Here is a 13,106-nt window from a genome sequence, read left to right on the forward strand (position 1 = left end):
GTGTTGTGTGATGCCTCTGCTCACAGGATGTTGTGTGTGTGATGCCTCTGCTCACAGGATGTTGTGTGTGATGCCTCTGGTCGCAGGGCATGTCACCTATAGTCACTAGATGACCATGCTAAACAGGACAAACGTGTGAAAATGTATATAGAAAAACACTTTCACTATTTGTTAGTCTGGTCATCCTCAGATTTGATGTGGCCCGGAAGAAATGGCAGCAGTTTTACGGGCGCCCAACCAATTGTGTTATTATGTGGGTTTTTTCGCGTTATTTGTAACTTATTTTGTACTGAATGTTTCTGCAACCATATCTTATGGCAAAAAGAGCTTCTGGATATCAGGACAGCGATCCCTCACCTCGGATTAGACAAAGAGCTGCTGGATATCAGGACAGCGATCACTCACCTCGGATTAGACAAAGAGCTTCTGGATATCAGGACAGCGATCACTCACCTCAGATTAGACAAAGAACTTCTGGATATCAGGACAGCAATCACTCACCTCGGATTAGACAAAGAGCTTCTGGATATCAGGACAGCAATCACTCACCTCGGATTAGACAAAGAGCTTCTGGATATCAGGACAGCGATCACTCACCTCGGATTAGACAAAGATTTTTTTCTTCAACAAGCAAGACGCACAGGACATTCTCCAAACACCCTACAGGGCCAACATCCCCATTATTTGCAAGAGGAAGAAACGCAGGTACAGGGGACACAGAGCAGGGTGCCTCGTGAGGACCCGCAGACGGCGAGTGGGAAAGCTGCCGTTACCGTCAATAAAAAACGCCGAATTTCAGTTTTTGATTGTTAAAAAAGTTTGAAATATCCAATAAATGTCGTTCCACTTCATGATTGTGTCCCACTTGTTGTTGATTCTTCACAAAAAAATACAGTTTTATATCTTTATGTTTGAAGCCTGAAATGTGGCAAAAGGTCGCAAAGTTCAAGGGGGCCAAATACTTTCGCAAGGCACTGTATGCAGGGATTTCTCCTCTCTGTATGTTTTCTGTTGTTGTTTTTTTATAGGGGAAGTCCAGGAAGAACCAGAGCAAAATGGTGGATTGGTAACAATGGTGATACATTCATGTGAAGTAATTATTAACTTTAGATAATATATATGCCTATTATAATTCGTTCAGTAACTAGTTCACATGAAGAAGAGAACAGAACATTGCAGTTTCCATTTCCATCAGATAAAGAGGGAAAAGGAGAGGAAAGGGGAGGGGAGATTGGGGTGTGGTAACCAATGTTTAAAACCAACAGCCCATCCCTCTCTTCCTCACTCCCTCTCTCTCTCTTTCTCTGACCGTCCAACTCCTCGCACAACTTCGGTGAGTGAAACCTTAACCTAGTAAAACATGTACCTGAGTGCCTCGCTGATAAAAACCTTCAGTTTGTTTTAGCTGTGTTTATCTATGATGTGTTAGATGTGCCAAATTATACTTTCTCATCTGATGGTTTACAACATTTATTTCTAATTGTGTTTAATTTAATGTTTTATAGTGATTAATACTTGACTGCAAAAGTATGAATGACTACAGGGTGTGCTTTGCAACAGTTAGTAAGTGCCTGTCCACAGTTTATGATCTTGAGCCAAGCTCTGCGGAGGGCGTAACTCTGTCTGCCTTTCAGAGCACTACGCAGTTTAAATGAAAGAATCTCTCTTCTCTTCCTCCTCCTCCTCCCCTCTCTCTCTCTCCCTCAATCCTTCCATAGTGCAGAACACTACCTCTTTCTATCCTCCACACCCCCTCTCTCTCTTTCGCTCTCTCTGTCCTTACCATAAACTCTCTCTCCCCTCGCTCTGACCATTCTGTGAGTAGAGTGTGTTTCTAGTTATCAGAGGGGCAGTCAGGGGGAGGGGGGGGTAAGAAGGTGTGTCTGGTTGGATGCCTGCTGGTCCTGGGGCAGCTGACAGTGACTCAGAGAGAGATCAGTGGGGTCCACCGCAGTGAATGGGGTTGTTACTTACAACTATAATGTTGTGCTTACCATGTTCATACTGTGTGGTTGCTTCAACGTCCTTATTTAACCGCACTTACTGCAAGTCACTCTGGAGAGGAGGGTCAGATAAATGAGGGATTTACATTACAGACGCTTCCTTAAACTCAGAAGCTTCACACCACCTTGACTACGAGTAGGTAGAGAAAGAGAGAATAGAGAGAGCCACCTCCCTATATAGTGGTGAGATATGTGAAGGGACAGAATGAAGAGACACACCTTAACCAAACTAGATAGGAAGAGGGTGGAGACAGGTGAGGGGTGGGGGAGGTGCTGGGATTTATATGTTATCGTTTGCCTGAAATTACCAACGCGCCTTTCTGCCTGCCCACCAATTTCCTCCCATCTGTCTTTTTGTCTATGTGTCTGTCCCTCTCTCTCTCTATATATATATACTTCTTTCTTTCTCTCCTTAAAATCCTCCAGAGTTAATGAGAGAGACATGCAAGGGCGTTGGCTAGAGCCATGTCTGTTTGTGTTTAAACAACTCAGCCCCCTCTTCTCTTCCCTTCTCCCCTCCATATCCGCTTCTCTCTTCCTTTTCTCTCGCCGCCTCTCTCCCTATGTCTCCATCTCTTACCTCTCTCCACCTCTCTCCCTCTCTAATTGCCTCTGTTGCGTTGCTCTCCATCTCTCCTCCCCCTCTCTTTCTCTTCGTTTGTGGTAGAGATGTAGAACCTGTTTGCAGAAGTGGGGCGTGGTGTGTGTGTAGTTAAGTCTTTGCTTCGTGTGTAACAACCGTTAATATTCTTTAAACCCTCTATTCAACCTGAACCTTATGTTTAAACATGATTAAACCAGTGCCAACATGACTTTATTTCCCAGACTTATGGAATGGTAACCCGGATGTAAGATAAAAATAGATTTACATTTACATTTACATTTAAGTCATTTAGCAGACGCTCTTATCCAGAGCGACTTACAATTTGAATTGATAATACTATTAATTAATAACCTAAATGTGTACCTCCATTCTCTCCATTCTCCCTGTGTGTGTGTGTGTGTGTGTGTGTGTGTGTGTGTGTGTGTGTGTGTGTGTGTGTGTGTGTGTGTGTGTGTGTGTTGTAGTCACCATGTCACAGGTCCAGCAGGGTATGGCATTACTCATCTCAGCCTTCCACAAGTACTCTGGCAAGGAGGGCGACAAGACGACCCTGAGCAAGGGAGAACTCAAAGATCTGCTCAATGCTGAGCTTGGAGAGATCATGGGGGTGAGTGGATCCTAGGAACAGTTCAGTTCAATCATGCTTTATTAGCAGCACGACCAAATACAATACTGCTAAAGACGGACACTATTGAAATATTGAATTGCTTGGAACATCACAAACACATGACCCGCCTCATCCAATAGAATAACTTAATCTCTCACACCTTTATAAACACATAACAACTGTATGGATTCTAGTTTGAACTGCTGAAATCAAAGTCTCACCCATTACCTCTCTCTCTGATCATTATAACAGAAAAACACTGACCAGGCAAAGGTTGACAAGATTTTCAAAGATCTGGACGCTAACTCAGATGGCATTGTGGATTTCCAGGAGTACGTCACACTGGTGGCCTGCCTCACCATGGTGTGCAATGAGTTCTTCACCAAGAAGTGAAACAGCTCCCCCTGCCCACTCTCCACAGAACAGCAGCTCTTGCTCCATGAGTGAATTCATGATAAGATTAGCAAGATCCTCAATGCAGGTTCAGAGGGTCAGAGATGCAGGTTTACACACGTACACACCACACAGGTGAAGGACACAGACACATATATAGGCTACAATCTCATGAGATGGAGAGGAAGCTTTTTTTTAAATTGTTTTTCTTAACTAGCCAAGTCAGTTAAGAGCAAATTCTTATTTTCAATGACGGGGTAGGACCAGTGGATTAACTGCCTGTTCAGGGCCAGAACGACAGATTTGTACCTTGTCAGCTCGGGGATTTGAACTTGCAACCTTTCGGTTACTAGTCCAACTCTCTAACCACTAGGGCACCTTGCCGCCTTTGTTTTGTTTAAAGTGAAAAACGAAATAAACTATTTTAATATGTTTGTGTGTGTTTGTGCATGTGTGATTGGCTGTGTATGTCCTAAATAGGATACAGCAAGCAACATGAATCAAACATGAACCTTTGTTTTCAGACACCTGGTGAAATAATACAATTGTTGATTGTGTCAACATAACCCAAAACATTAAATTAAATTAGGGGTTTAAGGCATACCCTATATTTGACTACTTAATTACGTCACAATATTATCTACTCCAGAGCCAGTAAGAATACAGGAAGTCAACTGTTACTGTAAAGGTTAAATAGAGCCACATATAGAACCATCTCCAAGATGAAGCCTCCTACCCAGCAACATGAAACAACAAAGATAATATCCAAATAATGATACTGTATCGCAGGTCTCCATAGAGAACATATTGGACAATATTGAAGATGAAAATGAAGATTAGCCGTAGTCCAGCAATCGCCTAGTTTTAGATTAAATCTGCTGTAGAGTCCACCATTTACACAAGCACACGCAACGTAACATGCAAGCCAAGGGGGGCCATTGTATAATTTCCTACTAACGAAGAAACCGGAAGTGTGATTGTTTTGTAGAAGGTGTTATGGCGACGCCAGTGGAGGGAATTTCAAAAGTGAGCAGATCCTGATAAATAGAGTTAATCTATCCTCATGTATTAACAGTGAAAACTACAAGAAACGCGTGAGCTCAGCTGTCATTCGGGGCGCTTCCTCATAACAGTAAGCGGAGAATAAACGACATGATTGAATTTGCATAGCTTTAGTTAACGTTAGCTAGCTAATTAGCCAAACAAACCCTGTAACGTTAGCTGGCTAGTAGTACAACAAGTAAAGTTAGCTGGCTAACTGACTGGTGAACTTTATAGAATGTCTGCTGTCGTCGTTAGCTAGCTAGCTGGCTGTGTGCTGAAAGCTCCCACTGAGTGGAATCTAGCTAGAGATCTAACGTTAGCTAGATAACGTCACATCGTCATATCTGGTTGGAAGTGTAAAGTTAATGTTATTCAACCTACACTACAGATCCAACAATGGTAAGGGACTGGGTTCGGCATAGGACTCAAAATATGTGATAAAGTGATAATGTGATAATGTAACTGCCATTCAGAACCATACAAAATATTCTGGTCATTGACTGCCTTTGCCTTGTATCTTACCTAACATCAGTAACAGAGCCTTCACCCAAAGATAAAGACCCAGACTGGTGACCTAAGATGACCAGAGTAGGTCCCCTGCAGCAGCGTCCTCTAGCAGGGTGCAGTGACCCAGACATTTGGCTGGTCCCCGCTAGCCTCCTGGGGTGCCCGGAAATGGACCTGTCTCTCCCCCTCAGCCCAGACCCGCCATGGCCCAACCCAGCTAGCCTGCTGAGAGGACGCAGCCACCGGCAGGTCATTCTGACACATATACACACACACACACACACTGACGGACACTCACAGATGGTGCTTTTCTCAGTTGTCAAGACAGCCGTAGAAATGATGAGAGATCTGTGTGTGTCGGTCTGTGTTTTTGGAGAGACATCACTGAAGTGTGCCCCCTGACTCGACAGGTGCGATTTGTCTCCGAGGTGCCTGTGGTTGACACGGTGATAGCAGAGCCTAGCAAAGACCCTCCACCTTGGCAATGCCCTGGACACTCCAGCAGTTACTCAAAGGGGAAAAGACTCCATGGTAACTAACCCTGGTCTAGAGTCTGATGTACTCATGTTCCCCTGCACAGGAGTTGCATGCATCAACCAATGGTTATGTGCCACGTCATGGACTGTGCCGTCGCACCAGATTGCTATAACGTGATGTGGTTAGGTTGATACATGAAATACCTATCCAGGTGTTATAAGATCTGGCATGAGTCAGCAATGTCTGAGCAGAGGACTGGTCAATATCGCTTCCTGTATTCCTCACATAGGTGGAGAACTGCGTTGGAGGGCAAGGTCAGCAACCAATGAGGAGGCTCCCTGTGAGGAGAGGGGTGGCAGCCTCCCTGAAGGGGCGGAGTTAAATACTACTCTGGCTCTGAGGGCTGAGCTAGATAACGTGGCAGGGGCAGAGTTTAATTCCCAGAAGGCCGTGCAGGAGCAACTACAGAAGTCAGACAGAACCAAGAACAGCATCAGCTCCCAGGCTACAGAGGGTAGCACACAGAAACACACACATGCCGACATTAACACACACACAGAAACACACACACGCAGATATAAACACACACAGAAACACACACATGCAGACATAAACACACACCACACACTAACTGAGTGTATGTCCTGTCTTTGTCTATAGGGGTGAACGTCCCTCCATCCCAGCACCTCTACAGGGCATTGGTCAGTGTGAATGTGGAGGAGGAGGAGCTTATCAGCCAGGCTTTACGTGACAGGCTTCAGCTGGTCTCGCCCACATGCAGCCATGGCAACAAGGCAAGTCCCTCTCACTGACCCCATCTGATTACATTTACGTGTGTGTGTATTAATATGCAAATAAAAGTGTGTGTAGAGCGAAATCACTCATGACCTGCAACTAGTCCATAACTGTATTTGTAATCCGTGTGTGTGTGAGCAGAAAGAGGACAGTCCTGACCTGCAGGTTTTCTTCAGGGGGGATCTGCTGAGAGAGAAGCCCCTCCTACCAGGGGAGGAGATTACCATCCCACGCCCCCAGCCAATACCACGCCCCGCAGACACAACCTTCGACCTCTACCACAGACACACATGCTGGGAGGCTGGACCCTGACACACACACACTTACTCTGAACCTCTAGACTGAAAGGTTCTGTCCCAAAACTGAAGAAGAGCATTATCCCTTCTTTCCCTCCCTACCTCTGTCATTCTCAGATATAAATATTATATTTTAAACTAATTGAAGATATTAAAGGAATGAACCTGTATCATGTTGTTGAGCGATCTTTACTGCTTGCGTGTGTACTTGAGCCTTCGTTTCGTTTGTGCTTGCTTGCATGCGTGTACGAGTTGTGGGTGTTGGAGAGCGAGGGAGGTGGTAGAGGGATGAAGAGGTGAGGGAGAGATTGTCCAGGGATCGAAGACGGCTGCGAGGTGAGTACACGGCTTCAATTCACACTGCTGGGTGTGTACTGTTTGTAACGGGGGTATAGAGGGCAATAGTAATGGTGTCTCTTGTAGACACTAAAGGAATCTAACTGCCATGGCTTGTTGGCCAAAGCCTATGGGGACATGTATGGGTTTGAGGATAAATGCCGAAGCATTTATGTAATCAAAACAAGCACAAAGGCATTATCAAATCAAAGTTTGCTTGTCACGTGCGCCGAATACAACAGGTGTAAACCTTACAGTGAAATGCTTACTTACCGGACCTAACCAACAGTGCCATTTTTAAGTAAAAAATAGGTATTAGGTGAACAATAAATAAACAACAGTAAAAAGACAGTGAAATAACAGTAGCGAGGCTATATACAGTAGCGAGGCTATAACAGTAGCGAGGCTATATACAGTAGCGAGGCTATAACTCAGACATGTAATGTTAACTGACTGATGATATTCTATGCATAAGATCTCCTAAGCCTGTGTTAACCTCAGACCTTATTTTCTGCATTTATCCCAAAACGCTATTCTTTCCCCATTTAATTTCCCCAATAGGAATGGCTGAACGAACCAGAGGTTGGAGTGTGTTTATTATGTAGTGTTGTTGTGTGTGTAACACATTGGTGTAACAGGGAGTTTTGTGTTGGTGTGTGATTGATAACATTGAGCAAGTCCTTTCCCTACCACAGGATAACATGTTTGTGTTTCAGTGGTGGGAACAATTCTGTAATTTTGTGAAAATGGTACTCCATCTCCCAGATTAACTCATTTGAAATGGAATTGAGCCCACATCACCTAGATATGTTGTTTTATAACTCCTAGATGTGTTGTGTTTTACATCTCCTAGATGTGGTTGGGTTTTACATCTCCTAGATGTGGTTGTGTTTTACATCTCCTAGATGTGGTTGTGTTTTACATCTCCTAGATGTGGTTGGGTTTTACATCTCCTAGATGTGGTTGGGTTTTACATCTCCTAGATGTGGTTGGGTTTTACACCTCCTAGATGTGGTTGGGTTTTACACCTCCTAGATGTGGTTGGGTTTTACACCTCCTAGATGTGGTTGGGTTTTACACCTCCTAGATGTGGTTGTGTTTTACACCTCCTAGATGTGGTTGTGTTTTACACCTCCTAGATGTGGTTGTGTTTTACACCTCCTAGATGTGGTTGTGTTTTACACCTCCTAGATGTGGTTGTGTTTTACACCTCCTAGATGTGGTTGTGTTTTACACCTCCTAGATGTGGTTGTGTTTTACACCTCCTAGATGTGGTTGTGTTTTACACCTCCTAGATGTGGTTGTGTTTTACACCTCCTAGATGTGGTTGTGTTTTACACCTCCTAGATGTGGTTGTGTTTTACACCTCCTAGATGTGGTTGTGTTTTACACCTCCTAGATGTGGTTGTGTTTTACACCTCCTAGATGTGGTTGTGTTTTACACCTCCTAGATGTGGTTGTGTTTTACACCTCCTAGATGTGGTTGTGTTTTACACCTCCTAGATGTGGTTGTGTTTTACACCTCCTAGATGTGGTTGTGTTTTACACCTCCTAGATGTGGTTGTGTTTTACACCTCCTAGATGTGGTTGTGTTTTACACCTCCTAGATGTGGTTGTGTTTTACACCTCCTAGATGTGGTTGTGTTTTACACCTCCTAGATGTGGTTGTGTTTTACACCTCCTAGATGTGGTTGTGTTTTACACCTCCTAGATGTGGTTGTGTTTTACACCTCCTAGATGTGGTTGTGTTTTACACCTCCTAGATGTGGTTGTGTTTTACACCTCCTAGATGTGGTTGTGTTTTACACCTCCTAGATGTGGTTGTGTTTTACACCTCCTAGATGTGGTTGTGTTTTACACCTCCTAGATGTGGTTGTGTTTTACACCTCCTAGATGTGGTTGTGTTTTACACCTCCTAGATGTGGTTGTGTTTTACACCTCCTAGATGTGGTTGTGTTTTACACCTCCTAGATGTGGTTGTGTTTTACACCTCCTAGATGTGGTTGTGTTTTACACCTCCTAGATGTGGTTGTGTTTTACACCTCCTAGATGTGGTTGTGTTTTACACCTCCTAGATGTGGTTGTGTTTTACACCTCCTAGATGTGGTTGTGTTTTACACCTCCTAGATGTGGTTGTGTTTTACACCTCCTAGATGTGGTTGTGTTTTACACCTCCTAGATGTGGTTGTGTTTTACACCTCCTAGATGTGGTTGTGTTTTACACCTCCTAGATGTGGTTGTGTTTTACACCTCCTAGATGTGGTTGTGTTTTACATCTCCTAGATGTGGTTGTGTTTTACACCTCCTAGATGTGTTGTGTTTTACATCTCCTAGATGTGGTTGTGTTTTACATCTCCTAGATGTGTTGTGTTTTACACCTCCTAGATGTGGTTGTGTTTTACACCTCCTAGATGTGTGGTGTTTTACACCTCCTAGATGTGGTTGTGTTTTACACCTCCTAGATGTGGTTGTGTTTTACATCTCCTAGATGTGGTTGTGTTTTACACCTCCTAGATGTGTGGTGTTTTACACCTCCTAGATGTGGTTGTGTTTTACACCTCCTAGATGTGGTTGTGTTTTACACCTCCTAGATGTGGTTGTGTTTTACACCTCCTAGATGTGTGGTTCAGGATCATCTCCAGTTAGAATCCATCAGCCTACGTCACCCTGTGCTGTAACCTGGGTGATATAGACCATCCACACTTTCTCTCTCACACACAGGCACGCTTGTACCATCTCAGCTCACCTCTCTCTCTCACGCACACACCCCAGTCTCTGAGACCCGGGCATCTCTCTCTGACCATGGACGTGTCAGCGCTGGGCAGTGGGAGCAGCTGTTCAGAGGATTGTGTGCTAGGGTCTGGCTGTCTGGAGGACTGTGGGAACCAGAGTGACCAGACTGACTGGGAATGGGAGGACTTCAGTGGGGCTGAGCTGGTGTGTGTGACAGCCGTGTGTGTGCTGCTGCTGGCCCTGGGCATCGCAGGAAATATGTTAACCATCCTGGTAGTTTGGCTCCGGCCACACCTGAGAAGCACCACCTACCTCTACCTGAGTAGTATGGCCGTCTCCGACCTCCTCATACTGCTTCTGATGCCTTTAGATCTGTACTACAAGGTAAGGGGGAGTCTCTCTAGCTGTGGAGGTTCTGGCCCTGGGGGTTAGATGATATAGTGTCTGAGCTGGGTTGTGTGTGTGTGTAACCTATCTGTGTGTCCGTCCCTCTAGCTGTGGAGGTTCTGGCCCTGGGGGTTAGATGATATAGTGTCTGAGCTGGGTTGTGTGTGTGTGTAACCTATCTGCGTGTCCGTCCCTCTAGCTGTGGAGGTTCCGGCCCTGGGATCTGGGTGATGCAGTGTGTAAGCTGAGTGTGTTCATCAGTGAGAGTTGTACCTACTCCACCATCCTCCACATCACCACCCTTTCTCTGGAGCGCTACCTCGCTGTCTGTCGACCACTCACAGCCAAGACCCTGGTCACACGGACCCGCGTCCGTACTCTCATTGGCTGCCTGTGGGTTGTGGCCTTGATCAGTGCCGGGCCGGTGTTTGCTATAGTAGGGGTAGAGGAGCTGGGGGGAGGTGAGGGGGAGAGCGAGTGTCGCTGTACGGACTACGCCGTCTCCTCAGGCCTGCTGGGGGCCATGATGTGGCTCTCCAACCTCTACTTCCTGGTGCCGCTGGGCATTCTGGGAGTTGTGTATGGCCTGATCGGCAGGAAGCTTTGGCTCCGCCCACAACGCAGCAGCCGAGACCGCGCCCAGCGACACACCATCAAGATGCTGGGTGAGGCTGTGAGAGAGTCTCTGTATTTTAAAGTTACTTTGATTTACTGGTTTGGGCCTCAGCAATACTACAGCTAAGCAGCCATTGTGAACCAACTATATCACACATACAGTAATAATGAGTTCTAATGTCAACTCTTTCTGTCGCTCCATCCCATATTCTCCTCTCTCTCTAGGGATGATCGTGCTGGCGTTTGTCCTGTGTTGGCTGCCGTTCCACGTTGGTCGGACGTTGTTCTCTGTGACTCTGGGCTCCAGCGCTGATATGTACTACATCTCTCAGTACTTTAACCTGGTCTCATTTGTGTTGTTCTACCTCAGTGCTGCTGTCAACCCTATCCTCTACAACACCATGTCAGCACGCTACCGCCACGCTGTCCGCAGCCTGCTGCGCTCACACACACCCCGCTCCCACCACCCCCACTCACCCCACAACACTCTACCACCACCCTGTAACTCACACACACCCCGCTCCCACCACCCCCCACAACACTCTATCACCACCCTGTAACTCACACACACCCCGCTCCCACCACCCCCCACTCACCCCACAACACTCTACCACCACCCTGTAACTCACACACACCCCGCTCCCACCACCCCCACTCACCCCACAACACTCTACCACCACCCTGTAACTCACACACACCCCGCTCCCACCACCCCCCACAACACTCTATCACCACCCTGTAACTCACACACACCCCGCTCCCACCACCCCCCACTCACCCCACAACACTCTACCACCACCCTGTAACTCACACACACCCCGCTCCCACCACCCCCCACTCACCCCACAACACTCTACCACCACCCTGTAACTCACACACACCCCGCTCCCACCACCCCCCACTCACCCCACAACACTCTACCACCACCCTGTAACTCACACACACCCCGCTCCCACCACCCCCACTCACCCCACAACACTCTACCACCACCCTGTAACTCACACACACCCCGCTCCCACCACCCCCCACTCACCTCACAACACTCAACCACCACTCTGTAACTCACGGACACACACACACACACAGAAAACCTTGGAGATGGATGGAGGAATAAGACTTTGTTTAGAGGCACATTGTCTTTAGTGAGACATACTGTCAGATTTATTGTATAATATTTGGTTCATATATATTTGCCATTTTGATGACTGTTGGTTCTAAACCCCTGAAGGTGTGTGTGTTCTCAGAGTGATGTGTAATAAACTGTAATTCCAGCCTTTTGTCTTTGTGGTACTTTAGCTCTGGTGTGTGTGTGTGTGTGTGTGTGTGTGTGTGTGTGTGTGTGTGTGTGTGTGTGTGTGTGTCACCATGGTGACTAGTGAGGGTAAGAATGGCCCCTGGGGAATATTGGCGGGTTGGGAGATTGATTAGAGGAGGTTACTGGGATTATTGGTTAATGTGAGGGAGGGAGGGATGTAAGGTGTGTGTGTGTGTGTAGCAGTAGGAGTTTGCAGCCTTTGAGTTGACAGCGTGCTCAGAGTTCCACTCTGTCTCATCACTGACTGACTGATTTAGCAGACTTGACACCTGCAAGCCCAACCACCCCACTCTCACACTCAAACAGCTCCTGGGAAGCTCTTGGGAGCCCCCCATTCTAGTAAATCAGTGGCATCAAGGGAGACAAGGACGCCAGTGGCTACTGCAAACCACCAGGCTCAGTTCTGAATATCACAGCAAAGTATTTTGTTTTATTTTTAAGAAAGGCCCTTTTTTTCACATCACAGTACAGCATATTTAGTCCCCATTTGAGTATTTTGTATTGATGTACATTTTTGAATGTGTTAAATCTAATCTAAATAAAACATTTCACTGATAATAAACCCTGCACTCTTCATTTGCTTCTCTTTCTTTCATGACAGACTCGCTCAACCTGCCATGATGGAGAGAGAATGAAAGAATCTGAAATGTGTGTATATTGTGTGTATCTTGGGCTCTGTGTTTCAGAGTAGAGTTTCTATTCAGCCCATCCATCCCCCTCTACCTGCCTAGCACCATCATGGACACTTGTCTTCTAGCCTCTGCTATTCTTCCTGCTTCCATTCTACTATACCTCTCAGGAGGAGAGCTGATAGATGTGGTATCAGGCCAATGGGAAATACATGAGTTGAATGAGTTGACATTTAGGAATGAGTTGACATTTAGGTTATTGTTTATATGTGTATTTTACACTGTTGTGGTAAAAATCAGAACATAATACTTGTCTGGATGTCAAGCCCAACACATATCATCGTCACCAATCAACTGCACTGCAG

At 45.9% G+C, this 13,106-nt stretch overlaps 3 protein-coding genes across 6 annotated transcripts; all 3 read left to right on the plus strand.

The window, feature by feature from the left end:
* Window positions 1–1,225: 1,225 nt before the first annotated feature.
* LOC135521795 (ictacalcin-like) lies at window positions 1,226–4,039 on the plus strand. Its single transcript, XM_064947527.1, has 3 exons — window positions 1,226–1,333; window positions 3,072–3,214; window positions 3,467–4,039. Exons 2-3 carry the CDS (start codon window positions 3,077–3,079, stop codon window positions 3,605–3,607), a joined length of 279 nt encoding a protein of 92 aa, XP_064803599.1. The 5' UTR covers window positions 1,226–1,333; window positions 3,072–3,076; the 3' UTR covers window positions 3,608–4,039.
* A 95-nt stretch (window positions 4,040–4,134) lies between these two features.
* On the plus strand, window positions 4,135–6,896 carry LOC135521794 (protein phosphatase 1 regulatory subunit 35-like). 3 transcript variants are annotated; one of them, XM_064947526.1, is made up of 5 exons: window positions 4,135–5,407; window positions 5,569–5,689; window positions 5,925–6,149; window positions 6,296–6,429; window positions 6,572–6,896. In XM_064947526.1, exons 1-5 carry the CDS (start codon window positions 5,231–5,233, stop codon window positions 6,740–6,742), a joined length of 828 nt encoding a protein of 275 aa, XP_064803598.1. In that variant the 5' UTR covers window positions 4,135–5,230; the 3' UTR covers window positions 6,743–6,896. The 3 variants fall into 3 exon arrangements, with proteins under 3 accessions (XP_064803598.1, XP_064803596.1, XP_064803597.1); XM_064947524.1 differs by lacking the exon at window positions 6,572–6,896 and having other exon boundaries at window positions 4,135–5,050; window positions 5,184–5,407; window positions 6,296–6,569; XM_064947525.1 differs by lacking the exon at window positions 6,572–6,896 and having other exon boundaries at window positions 4,135–4,739; window positions 5,184–5,407; window positions 6,296–6,569.
* Window positions 6,897–6,972: 76 nt separating this feature from the next.
* LOC135521793 (growth hormone secretagogue receptor type 1-like) lies at window positions 6,973–12,068 on the plus strand. Of its 2 annotated transcripts, none has more exons than XM_064947522.1 (4): window positions 6,973–7,062; window positions 9,784–10,179; window positions 10,382–10,847; window positions 11,023–12,068. In XM_064947522.1, the coding sequence occupies exons 2-4, from the start codon at window positions 9,865–9,867 to the stop codon at window positions 11,355–11,357; spliced, it is 1,116 nt and encodes a 371-aa protein (XP_064803594.1). In that variant the 5' UTR covers window positions 6,973–7,062; window positions 9,784–9,864; the 3' UTR covers window positions 11,358–12,068. The 2 variants fall into 2 exon arrangements, with proteins under 2 accessions (XP_064803594.1, XP_064803595.1); XM_064947523.1 differs by having other exon boundaries at window positions 6,978–7,062; window positions 9,835–10,179.
* Window positions 12,069–13,106: the final 1,038 nt, after the last annotated feature.

Source organism: Oncorhynchus masou, chromosome 30, assembly GCF_036934945.1.
Source record: "Oncorhynchus masou masou isolate Uvic2021 chromosome 30, UVic_Omas_1.1, whole genome shotgun sequence".
NCBI classification, from domain to species: Eukaryota; Metazoa; Chordata; class Actinopteri; order Salmoniformes; family Salmonidae; genus Oncorhynchus; species Oncorhynchus masou.